Source organism: Mustela nivalis (assembly GCF_964662115.1).
Source record: "Mustela nivalis genome assembly, chromosome: 1".
Taxonomy (NCBI): domain Eukaryota; kingdom Metazoa; phylum Chordata; class Mammalia; order Carnivora; family Mustelidae; genus Mustela; species Mustela nivalis.
Window position 1 is genome coordinate 128,563,663 of NC_139020.1, and position 18,086 is coordinate 128,581,748.

General features: G+C 38.5%; 1 protein-coding gene across 1 annotated transcript in view; it reads left to right on the forward strand.

The window, feature by feature from the left end:
- The window catches only part of MRPL3 (mitochondrial ribosomal protein L3), a 46,254-nt gene extending 37,335 nt beyond the window's left edge, over positions 1 to 8,919 (forward strand). The window contains exons 9-11 of the mRNA XM_082688351.1: positions 1,976 to 2,053; positions 3,684 to 3,761; positions 8,203 to 8,919. Coding sequence (XP_082544477.1) covers positions 1,976 to 2,053; positions 3,684 to 3,761; positions 8,203 to 8,355 — 309 coding nt within the window. The 3' untranslated portion in view covers positions 8,356 to 8,919. The remainder of the gene's footprint in view (positions 1 to 1,975; positions 2,054 to 3,683; positions 3,762 to 8,202) is intronic.
- Positions 8,920 to 18,086: the final 9,167 nt, after the last annotated feature.

The window sequence follows — 18,086 nt, forward strand, 5'->3', positions numbered from 1 at the left end:
TCCACACTCAGTGAAGAGTCTGCTTGAGATTCTCTCTCTCTCCCTTCCCCTCCCCCTGCTCCTGCACATAGGCATATGTGCTCTTCTCCTCTTTCTCTTTCTCTCTCTCAAATAAGTCTTTAAAAAAAGAATCCAAAGGATTTGAATAGTTGTTTTTCCATGGAAGATATATAAATGGCCAATTAGGATATGAAGAAATGCTTACCATCTTTAGCCATTAGGGAAAAGCAAATCAAAACCACAGTAAGATAGCACTTCAACACATACTGGGATGGTTAGAAATAAAAAGATAGATGGATAGTAACAAATGTTTGTAAGGATGTGGAAAAATTGGAACCCTCATACATTGTTGATAGGAATGTGGAAATAACAGCTGCTTTGGAAAAGTTTGACAGTTGCTAAAGATGTTAAGTGTAAAGTTACCATACCAGTTAGCAATTCCACTCCTAGGTATATGCCCAGAAGAAGTGAAAACATGCACAAAACACTTGTGCGTGCATAGCAGTATTATTCAAAGTTGCCAAAAAAATAGAAGCAACCCAGATGTTCATAAACTGATGAATAGATAATTAAAATATGGCAAATTCAGACAATAATATTAAGCAATAAAGTAGAGTGGAGTATTGATATGTGCTGCAACATAGATGAACCTTGAAAACAGTCACAGAATATATATTGTATGATTCCGTTTACATGAACTAGCCATCTTAGCCAAATCTGTGAAGATGAAAGTAGATGAGTGGTTGCACAGAGCTGGGGGAAATTGGAGGGAGTGACTGCTAATGGATTTGGAATTTCTGTTCCAAATCCAGATCTTTGCCAGGTTCCAGTTGCAGCAAGCTAATATTAAATGAAAATAAAATAAAATTCAATTTCCACTTGTTAATAGTGCCGGCAGAGCCCATTGAAATTGCCAAGCACTCTTAGTTGTTCAGTCACATTTATATTTAAAATGAGAAGCAGGCTCCCTGCTGGTCAGAGAGCCCAATGCGGGACTCAATCCCAGGACCCTGAGTTCACGACCTGAGCCTAAGGCAGAATAGGACTAAGCCACTCAGGCACCCCAAGGATGTACTGTTAATGAGAATGTAAATTTAATGGGGGAGGACAGAGTCCTTTTTTAGTAATGTAATGTTAAGCAAGGTGTACCAATCCAGAGTGCATTTGTAGAATGAGTAAGAGTGATACTTAGTCTATAACACACAGAACTGTCTTTTAATCTGAGTTGGTTAACAACTCTCATACTATGGCAAGCTACTTGCATTGGGCGTTTTGCCTGTTGATATCAGAGCAGTGATAAAGAAGGGTTTATATTCCAGGAATTCATGTATCATGAGAAGCTTTCCCATTTTAGATGTAATTCAAATTTGGTTCTTTAAATACAGTATTATCTATTATCAAAGCCAAAATCAGAGAGACAATGTGGAGCTGTTTCATTTATGTGAATCAGAGACAACCAGAGCTGAACAAACAAACTTAATATTCTAATAACTAACTGTCCTTTTAATCATTCTGGGGAAGGAAAGTCACAAAAGCGAGGGTAGAAGAGTAGGCCTGTCCCACCAGCAGGGGTGTAGTTGGAGTCGGTTAAGTCAGTTAATGCAGATTAGTGAAAACAGACCAGGCTGTCAAGTTTGTTCTTTGAGTGGTAGCATGACATGTGTTTACGTTCTGTAATTTTTCTTTTCTACTTCTCAACCAGTATTAGTGAAGTTGCTACTCTTTTGTTAACTGAGTTTTTCTCCTACATCCATTTCTTAGCCTGTATTTATTTTGTTGCTCTAATCTAATTTAGAAAGGAAATCCTCTGGGGTAAGTGTGTCTAAGTCCTCATTTAGTTCCTTACTGGGGCCTAGCAGAATGAGGACAAAGTAAAACATTTTAATAATTCCTCTCTCACTTTGCATTTCCGTTTGATCAGTGCTGTTGGAAATTGAGAGTACTTAAAAGTACTAATTTTGGTTTTCTTATGTAGGATGTTGCCAGAGTATGGCCTGGAACGAAAATGCCTGGACAAATGGGAAACAAAGATAGGACAGCATTTGGACTGAAAGTAAGTTTCTGAAGTGGCTCTGTAGTAGGAATACTCCAATACCTGAATGTCAAGGCACCAGAGGATGTACCACATCTTTTTCTGCATAGGATCATTCTAATACCTGAGAGAGGGTGTGTGTGTCTGTCTTGTACCCATAATCATGGTAGTGTATTTATTTAACACCCAAGCTGTGGAATGTGTGGTCATTGAAAAAGTTAGTCATCTACTGTTTGATCTGGAAGATTTGCATAAGAAGATGATGCGTGAGAAAAGTTGGATTTTAGAGCATTGTGTGTAATACTGTCCTTTTATAAAAGAATGAACAAAAGCTCCCTCCATGTATATGTTACTGTGCCGTTATATAAGCACAGAGAAAAGTGGAATTCCGTGCCAGAGTATTTTGCTTTATATGTCAAATGTGGGTGGATAGAAGTAGATGTGGAGGAGGGAGAGAGAGGGAGACCATCAAAATAGGAGAGAAAAGGTAGTACTGAAGAAAGGGTTGTAGTATATACCCATCTTCTACAATAACTATATATATTTAAGGGGGGGAGTTAAATTCAGTCCCTACTAATTTGAGGAATTTGATAACTTATATTTATATATACACATATATGTTTCAAAGTATAAAAAAGTACAAAGAAAATATCTCCTCATAAAAACAATACCCAAAGATAAACACAGTTAACATTTTGGTGCATGTTCTTCCAGATTCTATATACATTTTATTTATAAATTTTGACCAGCAGGGTTTTTTAAATTTTATGTAATTAAATCTAAGATTTTTTTCCCTTCTAAATATATCTATGAGTGATCACCATTTGTATCTGTTTGTGTGTATTTTCTGTGCATGTGTGTGTGTTTTATGTGTGTACATGTGCAATATTTCAATTTCCATAGTATTTAACATTTAGCCATTAGTAGCTGTGAGCATGGTCAGACTTGATTTTCCCTCCACATGAGTTCTTTCACTACCATATCTTGACCATTCTCCCCCATTTATATAAGCTTTTTCTTCACATGAAAGGCCACCCACATGAGGGCCATCTGCTCAGCAGACTTATTTTGAAAATTAGACCTAGAAAGGTTGTGGCTTCCCCAGTTTCAAGTTGGAGCAAGCTAGTATTAAATAAAAATAAAATAAAATTGAATTTCTACTTGTTAATGGTGCCAGCAGTGTCCATTAAAATAGCCAAGCAATCTTGATTATTCAGTCACATTTATATTTAAAATGAGAGTTTGTGGGGTGCCTGGGTGGTGGTGCAGTTAAGCATCTGACTCTTAATTTCAGCTCAGGTCATGATCTTGGGATCCTGGGTCAAGCCCCACATCCAGCTCTGTGCTCAGCATGGAGTCTCCTTGAGATTTCTCTCTCCCTCTCCCTCTCCTTGCTTGTGCTGGCTCTCTCACTCATTCTCTCTCTCTCTCTCTCTAGAATAAATAAATCTTTAAAATGAGTATTTGCTACCACTTCCATAAGACATATCTGTTATAATCCTATATTACAATATTTTGTACATTCAGCATTTTGAAGTGCTAATATAATGATTGCTTCATAGGCTACTTATAGCCTCAGCTTTTAGTAGCATATCGCTTGTTTTAATACAAGTTTTTAACTCTTAAAATTTTATTTCATTTCTTACTTTAGGTATGGAGAATAAACACAAAGCACAATATAATCTATGTAAATGGCTCTGTACCTGGCCATAAAAATTGCTTAGTAAAGGTATGTATGTAAACCATCTTTATTTTCCATTGTTTGGATACATGAATGTGTGCCATAAATTCTCCTTTGACCCATAAATATGGCTTGAAAATAGGTGGCTGTTTCAACACATTATCTGCTAAGTTGAATTTTTTTCCACTTTTCAGTAACACCTAAGTGAAAAAATTGTACAAAATAGCCAAAACCTAGGTTTATAAAATCACAAACCTGCACAAAGGGTAGGACCAATAAATAGAGGCTCTTTAGAAATACAAAAAGGATATTAGGATAACTGTTGTCAAAATATCAGTATCGTTCCAAAAGAGAACTTTTACTTTTTTACAAAATACTTTGACACAAGCACTGGATGTACATGAAATGGAAATTCAGTGAGAGAGTCAACGATAAAAGGCGCCTGGCTGGCTCAGTTGAAAGAGTAGGTGACTCTTGATTTTTGAGATTGAGCCCCACATTGGGTATAGAGATTACTAAAAGAAAATGTAAAATGAAACTTTTTTTTTTTAAAAGGAAGATGGTAAAAGACATTTTAAGGAGAAATTTATCAGTATTATTATTATTATTATTGTAACTAACATTGCTCTGATTATACTTTTTAGTGTTTTAAAAATATATATGTTTTATGTTCAAAATTAAGTAAAAGAAGAAAACAAATGTACAAGAAAAGTTTGAAGGAAAAAGCTCTTGCACTCTCACAGACATATATCTATCAAATAGAATAGAAAATAAATATTCTGCCTGGGATTTTGGCCAACATAATACAACATTAGAAATCACTTTTGAATTTTGAGTCTTCCATTCTGAAAATAAATTTATAGTAGAAGTGATGCCAGCTAGTCCCAGAAATATATTCTTTATTAATTTTCCAACACTAAGAACAAAAATAGGCTAAAACTTAACCTCGGATTTTCAGATTGGGTCTTTATGTATTCTTTTCATTTCTTAAATTAGATTCCATTAGTAGCATAAAGTATGATACTTGTTTTAATCTTACAGTAATTAAAATTCCCTTTCTGCAATTAACTTTTTGACTGGATTATTCTCATTTTTCTTAGGGAAAAAATAGTTCTTTTGAATTCTTACAGCTTTTTTTTTTTTTTTTTTTTTTTTTTTTTACTTTGCATGTGTTTAGATTTAATTAGGTTTCCAGTCTCCAAAGTGACATAGTCAGAAACACAATGTTAGGTTGTCAAGATTGGCAGATTGTCATTGTACTTCTTAGAACATTTTGGCTTTATAATTAAATGTATCCCTCCACATTCCAGGTTTATTGTATGTGTATATGTGTGTGTGTGTGTATAGTGTATATATACACAATATATATTGTAAATAAATTGTTATATAGATTTAATGACCTAGTTAATAAAAAAGAGGAAAATTACTCTTTCCATAATAAAATTATACTGTATAACAGATCAGTTTGTAAATTTTGACAAAAGGTTGTTGGTCTGTCTCCCTTCTCTCCCCATTTTACCGCATACCACGTTCCAGGCTGCCATTCCAGCTGCACCTTACTGCTACTATGACTTCTCAGATACACCTCAGCATTTTCTTGGATGCCAGTATAGATGCTAGTCAGTTGTCTTGAAAAACCATAATATGTGCAGTGATATTCTGACTGGTTTGTTAGAAAGAGTTTATAGTCAACAACATTTAGTACTCTTCCACCTATATCAACCAAAAACTCAGCTCTCTGAAAGGATGATGACTTACCATTACTGAAGACATTCAGAAGATACATCAAAAGGCAATCCCATAAGAGGAGTCCAAATATATTTCAAGAAGCTAGCATAGCGGTGCCTGGGTGGCTCAGTTGGTTAAGCGTCTGCCTTCAGCTCAGGTCATGATCCCAGGACCCAGGGATGGAGCCCCGCATCGGCGTGCCTGCTTCTCTCTCTCCCCTCCCATTCCTTGTGCACTCTTGTGCATGTGGATGTGTGCTTGCTCGCTCTCTCAAATAAATAAAATCTTAAAAAAAAAAAAAAAAAAAACTAGCATCAAAGAATGTCTAGTCCATTTTGAACTGTTAACCGCTAATGAATGTATTTGCAAGAAACGTATTTTGATTAAAAAAAAACTCATTTTGAAAAAAATCTTTGACATATAATGTCTAAGTAAATATCTTCTGTAACCTTACGCAAATGTCTGTCCCAAACATTAAGGTATGGGTTTGGTGGATGTTTTGTAGGCTTGTGTTTTAAATGTCAGAAGTGTGATGCACTTTTGAAAATATTCACCCCACTTTTTCTATTCTAGGTGATTCCATAGCAAGTAAAAAAGCCCCCTTGGCCATGGGGATTGAGGCATATCCTAGTGGACAGGCAGCGTCTTTAACATTCTCTCATCCCATAAGAGCTTTAGCACCCCTCCCCCACCACCCCACGGAGTATGGAGCTACCAATGCCTTTTTTTATTCTAAAGTTAGTAAAGACAGTCTTAAGGATTACCAACCTGTTTAATCAATGTAAGCATTTTTGTTGTTTCGATTCACCAAATATATTAGGAGAGCCTAAAGAACTTGTTTTCAACATTATATAGTATATGTTATTATTATTTGTGTATGCTTATTCCTATCCCCTAATTTAAAATTTAAGTTTATTCCAGATTTCCTGGAGGTTTTTTTTTTGTGTGTGTGTGTAGTACCCCTCACCTTTCCTCAGATGATTTGAACTGGTTTGCCAATATACAGAAATATTAAAAAAAAATGAGCTGGAGAGTTGAGGAAGTTTTGGTGAAGGCAGGGAAATAAGCCAGAGGTTAGATTAAGTGCACAAAAATACATACTATCAAGTCTTACACATTTGTTAAAGATGGGTTGCAAGCTTTTGGCTCTTAGCCTTAGAGGCACCAAAACAAGAGATTTAAATAAAATGTCATATATATTTCAAATCAATGAACGTATAGTACTATAGCATTTACAATTAAAATATATATAAGCAGTGCTTATATCGGAAGTGTTCTCAGGAAGGATAGGATTATCAAAATGTAAAAGCAACTGAGAATTTGCTACATAGATCATTTATGACTGAATTTTCACATTTATCAAATTAGCACGCAGTTTTGCTGTTTTGTTGTTCATTTGCTTGGGTTTTATCTTCAGTTCTAAATTCTGAGACAGTTTATTTTTTTAAGATTTTATTTATTTATTTGTCAGAGAGACACAGAGAACACAAGCAGGGGGAGCAGCAGACAGAGGGAGAAGCAGGCTCCCCTCTGAGCAAGGAGCCAGATGTAGGACTCAATCCTAAGACCTTGGGATCATGATTTGAGCCAGTGGCAGCCACTTAACCAACTGAGCCACACAGGCATCCCTAGATTTTGGGAAACAGTTTAAATTGGTAAAAGAATAGGATTTTTTTTCCCCCTCAAGTTAAAGTTTAACCCGAGATTAGTGAATTGGAAAAAAAATTAAATGAGTTTATTTTCTTCTGGGCAACTTACTGAAAATTTCTTGGAACAATTTTAATGAGAGAGATTAAAATAGATGTTTTTCTGTACTTAGCTGTTCCTAGCAGCTGTGTACTTATTTCAACCAGATTATTCATTTCTTATTGCCAAAATGATTATACTTTATTTTACTCTGTGTGTCTAATTACATGTAATTTTTTTTATTTCTCTCTGAATGAAAGCTGCAGAATGAGTCAGAAGCTTTAAAGAATCCAATAATGTTTTCCAAAAATAAAGCCCAACATTTCAGGTCATATCAATATCTGAACTGTTCCTTGGTTTGTGTATTCATAGATATAATTAGCATATTTTTAGAATATGAAGAGTTAATAGAGGTAATATAAAGACTTGTGGATTAATTTTTATTGTTTTTGCTAAATTCTAATTTGTCCTTATCGTGTCAATGATAATGGTGCTTGTTAAATGTAAACTTATTTCCTTAATAAAACTTGGTATTTTTGGTTATGTGCCCTTTGACTTAAGACTAACAAAAATACTAGGTAAAAGTTATTTTTTAACCTTGACTCAAAGAATCTATGATAGAAAATTAAAAAATAAAAATATGTAATAGGAGTAGATAATAAAATCAAGAAATAGGTAGTAATAACTTTTATGTACGTAGTTTGGATATAATTGATATCTAAGTAATAATTATAAAATATAATTTATCCTGGGCATTTCTAGAGATTTATAAGTTATGGATAAGATGTAAATTAATAATCAGTAATTTTATTATGAGTAGATGATTAACTTGAAGAAGGCTATATTTCTGTCATTGGATTAATTAAATTTATTGGAATAAAAAGAATACATTTGAGTTCCTTTGACTTCATGTAATAGTTCCTTTTACTTCATATAACAGTTGTTATTCACATTAGAAAATATAGAAACAGATATTCTCTAATTCTTAATAATTAAAAGACCTTTTCTTTTACCTTAATATCTTTAACTTAATTGATAATACTTAATAATAAGATCTTTGTCTCCTTCCCCACAGATCAGAGATTCCAATCTGCCTGCATATAAGGACTTCTGTAAAAATCTACCATTTCCTACATATTTTCCTGATGGAGATGAGGAAGAACTACCAGAAGATTTGTATGATGAAAATGTGTGTCAGCCCAATGCACCTTCCATTACATTTACCTAACCTCATTGGATGTGGCAGAACCTTAACATATTTTATGAGTTTTGATGAGCCAGAACAGTAATATAACCAGGAAATATGTTTTCCTTTCTCACAATACCATATTTGTCATATGTGTCAAGGGCATAAATACATCATCATTCATTGCCCAAACTAAATTATGTTTAAAAAAGTTACCACATTAAACAGATCAATAAGTAATTGAATAAAAATTTAAGTGGACTGGCAGTTTGCATATGAGCAAAATCTTTGTGATTTGTGAGGTTCATTTTTTTTTTTTTTTTAACTGCATATTTCAGTTTATCTTAAGATACCTCTGAATTAAACTTGTTTTACTAAAGATTTGTCTGTCTTTGTGTAGGAGTGGTTATGGAACAGTGACAAACCATTTGGAAGTTATGGTATAACCTGTTCAGAAAAAGAAACCATTTCCTAAAATTCATTGTTATCATTCTTACACTTTCAGAGCCCTTAAAATAGAAAGATTTTTATTTAAATTGCAGAAATAATGTATGTCATAAAGGCCTAATGAAGGAAAAACAATAAAATGATAAATTTTGGATCCTATTTATACTTTTGTTGGGAGGAATGTTTTTAGTTTGATCACTCAGCTGTAGATAGGTTTAATCATTTTTCCTGATACCTTCCCAGAGGATTTGAAATGGCCTGGAATTGTACATTCAACAAACTTGTGAATCACCTATTTCTGAAAATGCTAATGGCCCCTGTGTTTTCCTTCACTATATGAAATTAAAATTTGTTTGCTAATAGTTACTTTAAGCCAAATAATCAAGCTTAACAATGCAAGTATAAGCAGGCGTCATTGAACTGGATTTCCTCTGTACCAGATTCCTGAGGATTCACAGAATCCAACTTAACTCCAGATGTTTTCTGAGATTTGATTAATATGGTCACCCAAGAGACTTACTTATACTGTTAGATCTCCATATAATTTCATGATAACTAATAGATTTGTTCTTGAAGGATCCAACAGTATATATATATATAAATTTTTTTTTTTTTGCTTAGATTACATTTCTCTCATTCTCGATTTTAAATCCAAATGCAGCCACATCTTTTTTTAAGTTTTCATTTGTTGTTCACCTAATTCCATTAAGATTTATTGCAAATGATAGGAAATCCATACAATAAAAAAGTAAATAAAGAGGAAACACCAAGGATAATATAAATGAGAATAGGTGGAAAGGAACACCTGATTGGTTCAGTCACGTGAGTGTCGGACTCTTGGTTTCGGCTGAGGTGATCTCAGGTTCGTCAGATTGATGGAGCCCACTCTGGGCTTTCTGCTCAGCGCAGTGTCTGCTTGCTCTCCCTCTGCCCAGCAGCCCCCTCACCAACTTGCTCTGGGTGTGCTCTCTAAAATAAATATATCTCTAAAAAAAATAGGTGGGAAGTTGGGAAAGAATAGTGATGATATAGATGATCATACTATGATATGCAAAGTTATACTCAGTTTGACTCTGAGCTGCCTGGGTACCAAAGTGGAATAACATTGATCTTTGACATATTTCTCTTCAGTCATGAGCTCCTCAAGAGGAACTGTTTTAAACTGGACTAAGTCTTGGTCACTACCATTTTTTATTAAAAACGAATAACTTAAAAAAAAAAACGAGAATAAATAAATAACTTTATTTATTTATTTATTTATTTGACAGACAGTGAGAGAGGGAACACAAGCAATGGGAGCGGGAGAGGGAGAAGCAGACTTCCCACTGAGCAGAGAGCCCAATGTAGGGCTCAATCCCAGGACCCTGGGATCATGACCTGAACCAAAGGCAAATGCTTACTGAGGCACCCAGGTGCCCCAGGCTTAAGGTATTTGACATTCTTGTCAGAGATCAAACAACTATACCCTTTACTACCGCTATTCAGCAATGTTTGTGGTCCTTGTCAGTGCAATTACAGAGACAAGAAAAAGTAATGATATAAAGAGTGCAAAATGAGAACAGTATTTGTAAGAAATACCGAGAAGATAAAGACACTCAACTGACAAGACTTCAGAACCAATGAAGGCAGTTCAGAAAGGTGACTGAAAATCAGATTTATGTATAAACAGCAATATTCAATTGAAAAATTTTATGGGGTGGGAAGGAATGGATATCATTCACAATATCAGTTTTTTAAAACGTTACCTAGAAAAAAAAAAGCTTAACATGCTGGGGTCTTATTGTAGAAGATAAAATTTTATTGAAGGGTATAAAGGAAAATGTAGTAGAGAAGAATATCATGATTATGAATGGGAGACTTAATATTGTAAAGAAGTCCATCCTATTTTTAAAATCTCAACAGGACATTCAACTGGACTGTTCAAACTGACTAGAAAATGCATGTGAACGTGAAAATTCAAGAGCAGTCAAAACATAACCATTAGTTTGGTATGCCCCATACTATACTCAGGGACTTAACTTTTATTTAACTTTGATATTCAGAGTACTGAATGTCTTGATTCTACTACTTCAGTTGCATCTGATCAAAAGACTTTAATGAACTTAGAAATGTATGACATTTGCTGATAAACCAAAGCAAAACAGCTGTTCCCTTGCAAGGCAAATGGAACAGTCATTGCTGGGAGAACATAAAATCTTGTTTCGGTATAAAGTGTTTGTGGAGATGGAGAGAAAGGAATCCTAGCTCCTGAAGGTAACCAGATGACATGACAGGGAGAGGAAGGAGCCGTTCAGCAATCGTTTGCCCAGGACATGCAGTGTTTTGAAGAAGGCAGGGAACCCTCTCCGCTGCAGAGCCGGCCCTAGAACCATCACCATTTGTCTGTAGAGTCTTCAAGTGGTCTTTCAATCTGCATTTGAGTTGTAGGGAGAAAATTTTTGATCATTTAGAATAATGAGCAGGAACCCTGTCTTCTAAGTCGGGGAGCAAAGCGTCTGCTTCCACTCCCCTCTCATCCACCTGCTCTCCACTGCTGGGGCCCTGTACCAATACCTATTGAAGAGAATTTGGGCCCGTTCCTGCAAACTTCTTCAGTAGCCCAGAAGAGGTAACCCGGATTGTATTCTGCCGACCCAAGTGGAAAAGGAAGAAGCCTCAATAGTTAGGGACAGTTAAGCCAGAGTCTGCCTGGTCCATCACTAAGCAAGACAGGTGATTTGCTAAGAACCTTGGGTCACTCCTTGTGAATACAGTGCCTGTCGTCCAATGTTCAGCTTGAGGAAAACAGAACTCGGCCTACTATGGATAGGATAGGCTGCTCACCTCCCTCGGTGGAGTCCAGGCCATGAGGGCCTGCTCCTGAGCACTCCTGGCCACTGCACAGGTGTGGAGGCAGTTTCATTCTCAGCGCTGGAGCCCATTCCAGTCCTGATTTGGGCTGGGACCTGACTTACTACTTCACATTTGTTTTGAATTGGGAACCTTGTTATAACTAAACTTCATTTAAATTAGACATTTGTTCCAGCCTTAGTTGGTCCTAGCTATTAGTTCTAAAATGGGTAAATGCTAAACCTTGTATAATTTGTATGGGCCTCGGGAAGGCCCACTGGTTGAGGCCCATCTGCTTTAAGAGTTACACTAAGTTTTGGTTGTCCTGCTTCCATTCCAGGACCCTAACATTAGAGCAGCTATCGCTGTGATGCTAATGCTGCTTACTCCTTTCTCCACAGTGGGCCCTGGCATGGGGGGACAACTGGACAGTGACAGACCACAAACACTAAACAAACACTAAACACTAACAAACACCAAAATGTCAATGAAGGCATTTCTTACCCACCCGCAGATGTGAGGATATAATTTGCAAGGAGACGAAGTTTCTCAAAGTCAATAAATAGTGCAGTCTGTAACCTTTAATGCTGAAATACGGACCTGCTTTTCAGCTTTTCACAAGGGATGGACTATGAGGATGAATTTTACAGCTTATTTCCAAAGGGAAATCTGTGAATGGAACGCGAGTGCATCTGAGGTGATACGATGAGATACCTACAGCACTACGGGGTTTGGGTTTAGGGGGAAGTTTTTTTTTTTGTTGTTTTTTGTTTTTTTTTTTTAATGTGAAGTGTTACGTCACACACTAGCTAAAGTAGCTATTCAGGGTTCCTGCTATTGGAGGGGAAGTCCCATCGGGCTGCGGGGAGAGCAGCATTCAGACCAGTGACCCGGGATCTGCTGTTCGGCTCTCCAGGACAGATGCTCCCTTGAACGCCTTTGTGCGTCTGCCTCACTCCTCATTCCCAGCCCAGTGGAAATACCCTGCCATGGCTTCTCCGACCGTCCCAAAGTGCCCCGCGGTCTAGCCTGCATCAGCTACTTTGCTGTTTGCTTTTCCATGGTAGATTTCTTTCTCTTGTTAGTACTCTTAACAATGCCTGTTCTAGCCCGTGTTGCCTGAGGTCAGTACTTGGGAAGTTCTCCCCAACTCTTGAAGGAAGCATGGCAGGGAGAGTGGACTTCGATCCTTGTCTTTTTAACTAGTTCTGCAGTGGAACACGTTAGAGATGAGGAAGGGCATTTTGCTGATTTCAGTTTTGCTGAATCAAAAGCATTTAAATACAGTCAGAGGGGGCACCTGGGTGGCTCAGTGGATTAAAGCCTCTGCCTTTAGCTCAGGTCATGATCCCAGGGTCCTGGAATTAAGGCCCACATCGGGCTCTGTGCTCAGCAGGGAGCCTGCTCCCCCCTCTCTCTCTGCCTGTCTCTCTGCCTACTTGTGATCTCGGTCTGTCAAATAAATAAATAAAATCTTTTTTAAAAAAATGTTTTTAAATACAGTCAAAGGTAGGTCATGATGCCCTGGGGCCACCTTGGGCAAACATCTTCAGGAGCTTTAGAATCCTATGTGTCCCTCCATGGCTACCTGTTTTGTATATAAGAAGCAGTTCTCCGCATTATATACTTGACTAATGATGGATTTCAGGAATTTTCTATCAAGTCGACTGTAACAACATATCTCTCCAGTTTCCAGTTTTACTGCTGTGTTTGCTTTAAGACCTTATCTGCCAGCTTCTGGTAATAATTCCTGGTTCCAGGTGGGAGCTGGAAATGGTCACAGTCTCTCAGAGCATGCCTTACAAGACAAATGTGCCTGCCATCCAGGTCCTGCCTCCAGCAATTGCCTAGGAGTCCCTGAAAGAAAAGGATCCGATTAGGGTGTCCTCACCCCCTCCAAAAAACAGCCAGAGTCCTGAGTGTGCAGGTTGCCAGCCTTCATTTTGTCATTTGGTTTTCTGCTTTTAAATGTTCCGTGGAATTTATAGGAGTCCACCTCATGCCTCGCTTTTCATTCTTTTTAGACTAACGAGGTGGCCCATGCAAATTAGACAAGCCAAGTTAATCTCAACGAATGCAACCTATAACCTCATAAAAGCAAATCAATGACTAACTTGAGGGCCAAAGCATCTTTTTGAGGTGGGAGGCGCATTGTTGTGCTTTCCTGGCTTTGATGGGAGGAGTGAAAGGGACATTTGTGACCTTGGTCCTCCTAAAGGACTTTATAAGTTCACCAGGTATGTGTTGGAGAAAAGTCCATTGTTTTAAAAGAAACAGGATAAGATATCAAGTTCTGACAGTGCATAAAGTTTGGTTTATTTGAGAAGGAATGAATTAAATACTCGATCACAAACATTGTGACAAAGAGATATGGAGGACTGTATAAAGGGACTATGTCAGAATGAACCATAAAAAATGGCTTTCTCACTGGTGCAATCACTCTGGAAAACAGCAAGGAGGTTCCTCAAAAAGTTGAAAATAGAGCTACCCTATGATCCAGCAAATTGCACTACTGAGTATTTACCCTAAAGATACAAACGTAGTGATCCGAAGGGGCACGTGCACCCGAATGTTTATAGCAGCAATGTCTACAATAGCCAAACTATGGAAAGAACCTAGATGTCCATCAACAGATGAATGGATCAAGAAGATGTGGTATATATACACAATGGAATCCTATGCAGCCATCAAAAGAAATGAAATCTTGCCATTTGCAACCGACATGGATGGAACTAGAGGGAATTATGCTTAGCCAAGTAAGTCAATTGGAGAAAGACAACTATCATATGATCTCCCTGATATGAGAAAGTGGAGATGCAATGTGGGGGGTTTGGGGGGTAGGAAAAGAATAAATGAAATAAGATGGGATTGGGAGGGAGACAAACCATAAGAGACTTAATCTCACAAAACAAACTGAGGGTTGCTGGGGGGAGGGGGTGGAGAGAGGGTGGTTGGGTTATGGACATTGGGGAGGGTATGTGCTATGGTGAGTGCTGTGAAGTGTGTAAACCTGCGATTCACAGACCTGTACCCTTGGGGCTAATAATACATTATATGTTTATAAAAAAATAAAAATAAATTATTTTTTTAAAATGGCTTTCTCAGGCATCCTGCATGAATTTCCTCATCTACAATGATGTGTTTCAGTGATGGAGCAAAGATGGCCGTAGTGTTGTTGGCTGACAGTCCATATTCCTCTGCCAACTGCAGAAACACTGAAGCGATGCTTTCCCTCCCGCAGGAGTACTGGTGCCTGTAAAGAGGGCACCCTTCCCCTCCTCAGTTTCACGAGCTGCTGGGAACAGCCAGCCTGCTGCCAAAATATATATGAATGAGAACCAAGGCGACAGTATCCACAGAGAAAAATGGATATTTGAGAAAACACAAAGCAGAGGAAATAAGCAAAGGAAAAAAACTGATAAAAAGAAAGTAAACAGGAGCATCTGGGTGGCTCAGTCTTAAGCATCTGCCTTCAGCTCAGGTCATCATGTCCAGGTCCTGGGATAGAGCCCCGTATAGGGCTCCTTGCTCAGCGGGGAGCCTACTTCTTCCTCTCCCTCTCCCTCTCCCTCTGCCCCTCCCCTTGCTTGTGCTCTCTCTCTCACTCTCCAGCAAATGAATAAATAAAAAAATCTAAAAAAAAAAAAAAAAAAAAAAAAGTAAACAGGAAAAGATCTGTAAAAACTCAAACCTTTTTCTACCTGTAAAATTAGAACAGAGAGGATCTCTTCCCGCCTACAGGGCCGCATTCCCCAGCTACACCTGTGCCCTGAGGAGAAGGTTGTGTTTTAATGATCCAAAGCCCTTTGTCAGACACAGTTTTCCATAAAGAGACTCAAAGTGCTGTGGCCTGGGAGCCCTTGAGCTGCAGGGTGGTGACGAGGTCCAGCCACAGCACAGGGCCCTGAAAGGGAGCTCCTCAGGCACAGGTCATTCTCACAGTGGTTTACATACCTTTGCCGAACGCAGTGTTCCCCAACCCTGGCTGCACATGGAAACCACGTAGGGGGCTTTGAGAACCCCAGTCCAGTACTCTTGAAATCTCTGGGGCTCGGCCCCAGACATCAGTATTTTTTAAAACTCCCAGGTGATACCAATGCACAATCAAGGTTCAGAACCACTGGCTGAAAACAACATGGTGTGTAGACAGGCAAATCATTTGTGGTACCCAGGCCCCTTATTTGGGAGCCTTCTTAAAGCCATTCACGTTGGAGAAATGTTTATAAAAATGTAATAATAGTAATGTTTTATATGTATGTAGCACTTTATATTTTAAGGCATTTCTATTTTCTTCTGAGAGTACTGACCTGGGGAAATGCTTAACATCTTGTAAAATTATACAAATGTTAAATACCATCAATCTCATATAATGAGAAAACAAGCAGAATGGGAAATCTAGGACTTGTATAGGTCCTCATTAAGCAAGTGACTGACAGAGCTGGTACTGAAATCAGGGCTCCTGATTTCCCCATATCCCTCTACACAGCTAAGATTCATGACTGTCTTTAAGGAGAACCTAAAATATTGATATGTTTGGTTTCCTCCATTAAGAACTGTGATTTATCCTCATACACAAGTATGTATTCAATTTTTTTCAGGTGCCTGGGTGGTTCAGTCAGTTAAGCATCTGCTTTCGGTTCAGGTCATGATCCCAATCCTGGGATCGAGCCCCACATCCAGCTCCCTGCTCAGGGGGGAGTCTGCTTCTCCCTTTACCTCTCCCTCTTCCTGATCTCTCTCTCTCTCTCTCAAATAAATAAATAAAATCTCAGAAAACTAAAAATTGTTTCAGCTTGCTTTGGAAATGTGTTACTTTAGTATCTCACCTCAATGATAAAAAAAAAAAAAAAAAACCCACAAGTGAAACAAGCTGTCAACCTAGCATGTCTGAATGTTTCAGTTAGTTATTGTTGTCAATATTCACTACTTCATTTATTTCCCTTGTCCTGTACCTCCAAGGTTCCGGAAAAATTACTGAGAGGAAATCTTGAAAATGGAGAGAATTACATGCACAAACTTAGTTTCTTTTTCTGCAAATTGGGATAGATCAAGACTGTTCTTTTCTTTTCGTGGCTGAATGCTTTAGAACAACTCGGGAGAAGCTGACGTGGAGATGGGGCATTGGGCATAGGGTGAGGCTACGCCAGCCCATTCCTAAGTGTTGAGGTATTGCTCAGGGAATCCTGCCGCTCAGGCTGCATCGGGGCCCCTCCTCCCTATGACCTGAAGGTTAGCAGTCTGTGAGCCATTTATCACATGTAGCCTCTCGTTCAGTCCTCAGCCACCCTGACAGGTGTTTGTACTCTCCTTTACTTTACATATGAGGAGACCGAGACCCAGAGATGAGGTACATTGTCTCGTCCAGTACCCAGGGAATGGCTGAGCTGGGACAGGAACTGAAGGTCACCTCTGGACTCCAAGTCCTGCGTTCTGGGCAGAGGCCCAGCTTCCAGGCACCTTAGTTTCCTAACCAAACTGGTGGATACCACTGAGTTCTCCCACTCTTCCACTGTGAGGAAAAAGGAGCCCCGTGCCCCTCGCTGCACCTGTAGGCATGTTGAACAACTTCCCTGAGGGGTAGGTTCTCCCACGTAAGGTAGAATTAAGTGTGAGAGAAAGACCGGGGAGTGACTGTGGGGTCTCGTCCCTCCAGACCAGGGACCTTCGCTGGAGGCCCCCCCCGCTTACAAGGGGTGAAGCTGCTCTCCTGGCAGGCTATCTCCGCTATCCTCAGAGGGCGAGAGAGTTGAGGGGCTGGGGGCATGAGAGCTTCTGCCCTTTCACTCCTGGCACAGGTCAAGACAATCTTATTACCCTCTCAGCCAGCTCCAAAATGATTATTTTGAACTGAGCAAGGGTCTTAAGCCTGACTAACTGATATTGATTAGATCTGCAAATAGCTGCAGGCAATGAAACTGTGTGAAACCTTAAAAAAAAAAAAAAAAAAAAAATCCCGAGTTTCCAGAATGTCAAAGTGGTCTTAACCAACTAAAACTGCTAAACCAACTTTTTAAAATGGAAGCATTGATTTAAAAAAAAAAAAAATTTAATTGCATAGAGAACCGAAACAGCTTTTTATGGACCATATCCCAATTTTCTCTCCATCTCACGGGTGGTAGGGGGCTTTGCACCCCTCTTCTCGGGTGGGCAGGCATAGGAAGAACGTCTGTGGAAGTCATTTTTATTTGGTAAGTTGTGTTGACCTAATTTATCCAACACGGAAGGTGGAGGATCTGGCAGATTTTAAAAAAATGTTCTAGTGACCTTTTTCTTTCACCAGCAGGCAGGAAAGCATCTGAACCTTCAGGGTCTCCATGCTCCACCCAGCATGGAAATTCCACTGTTTCCTCTTTGCTGATGTCTGTGTGGAATTATTTGTTTGGCCAAGGTAGGGGTCCTCTTTGTTACTTCCTGGGCTCTTCGGTTGTTGAGTCTATGTTGAACCGGGGTTAGTTTCCTGTATCCACTGAAATGATAAAGAGACATTCAGAGAACCC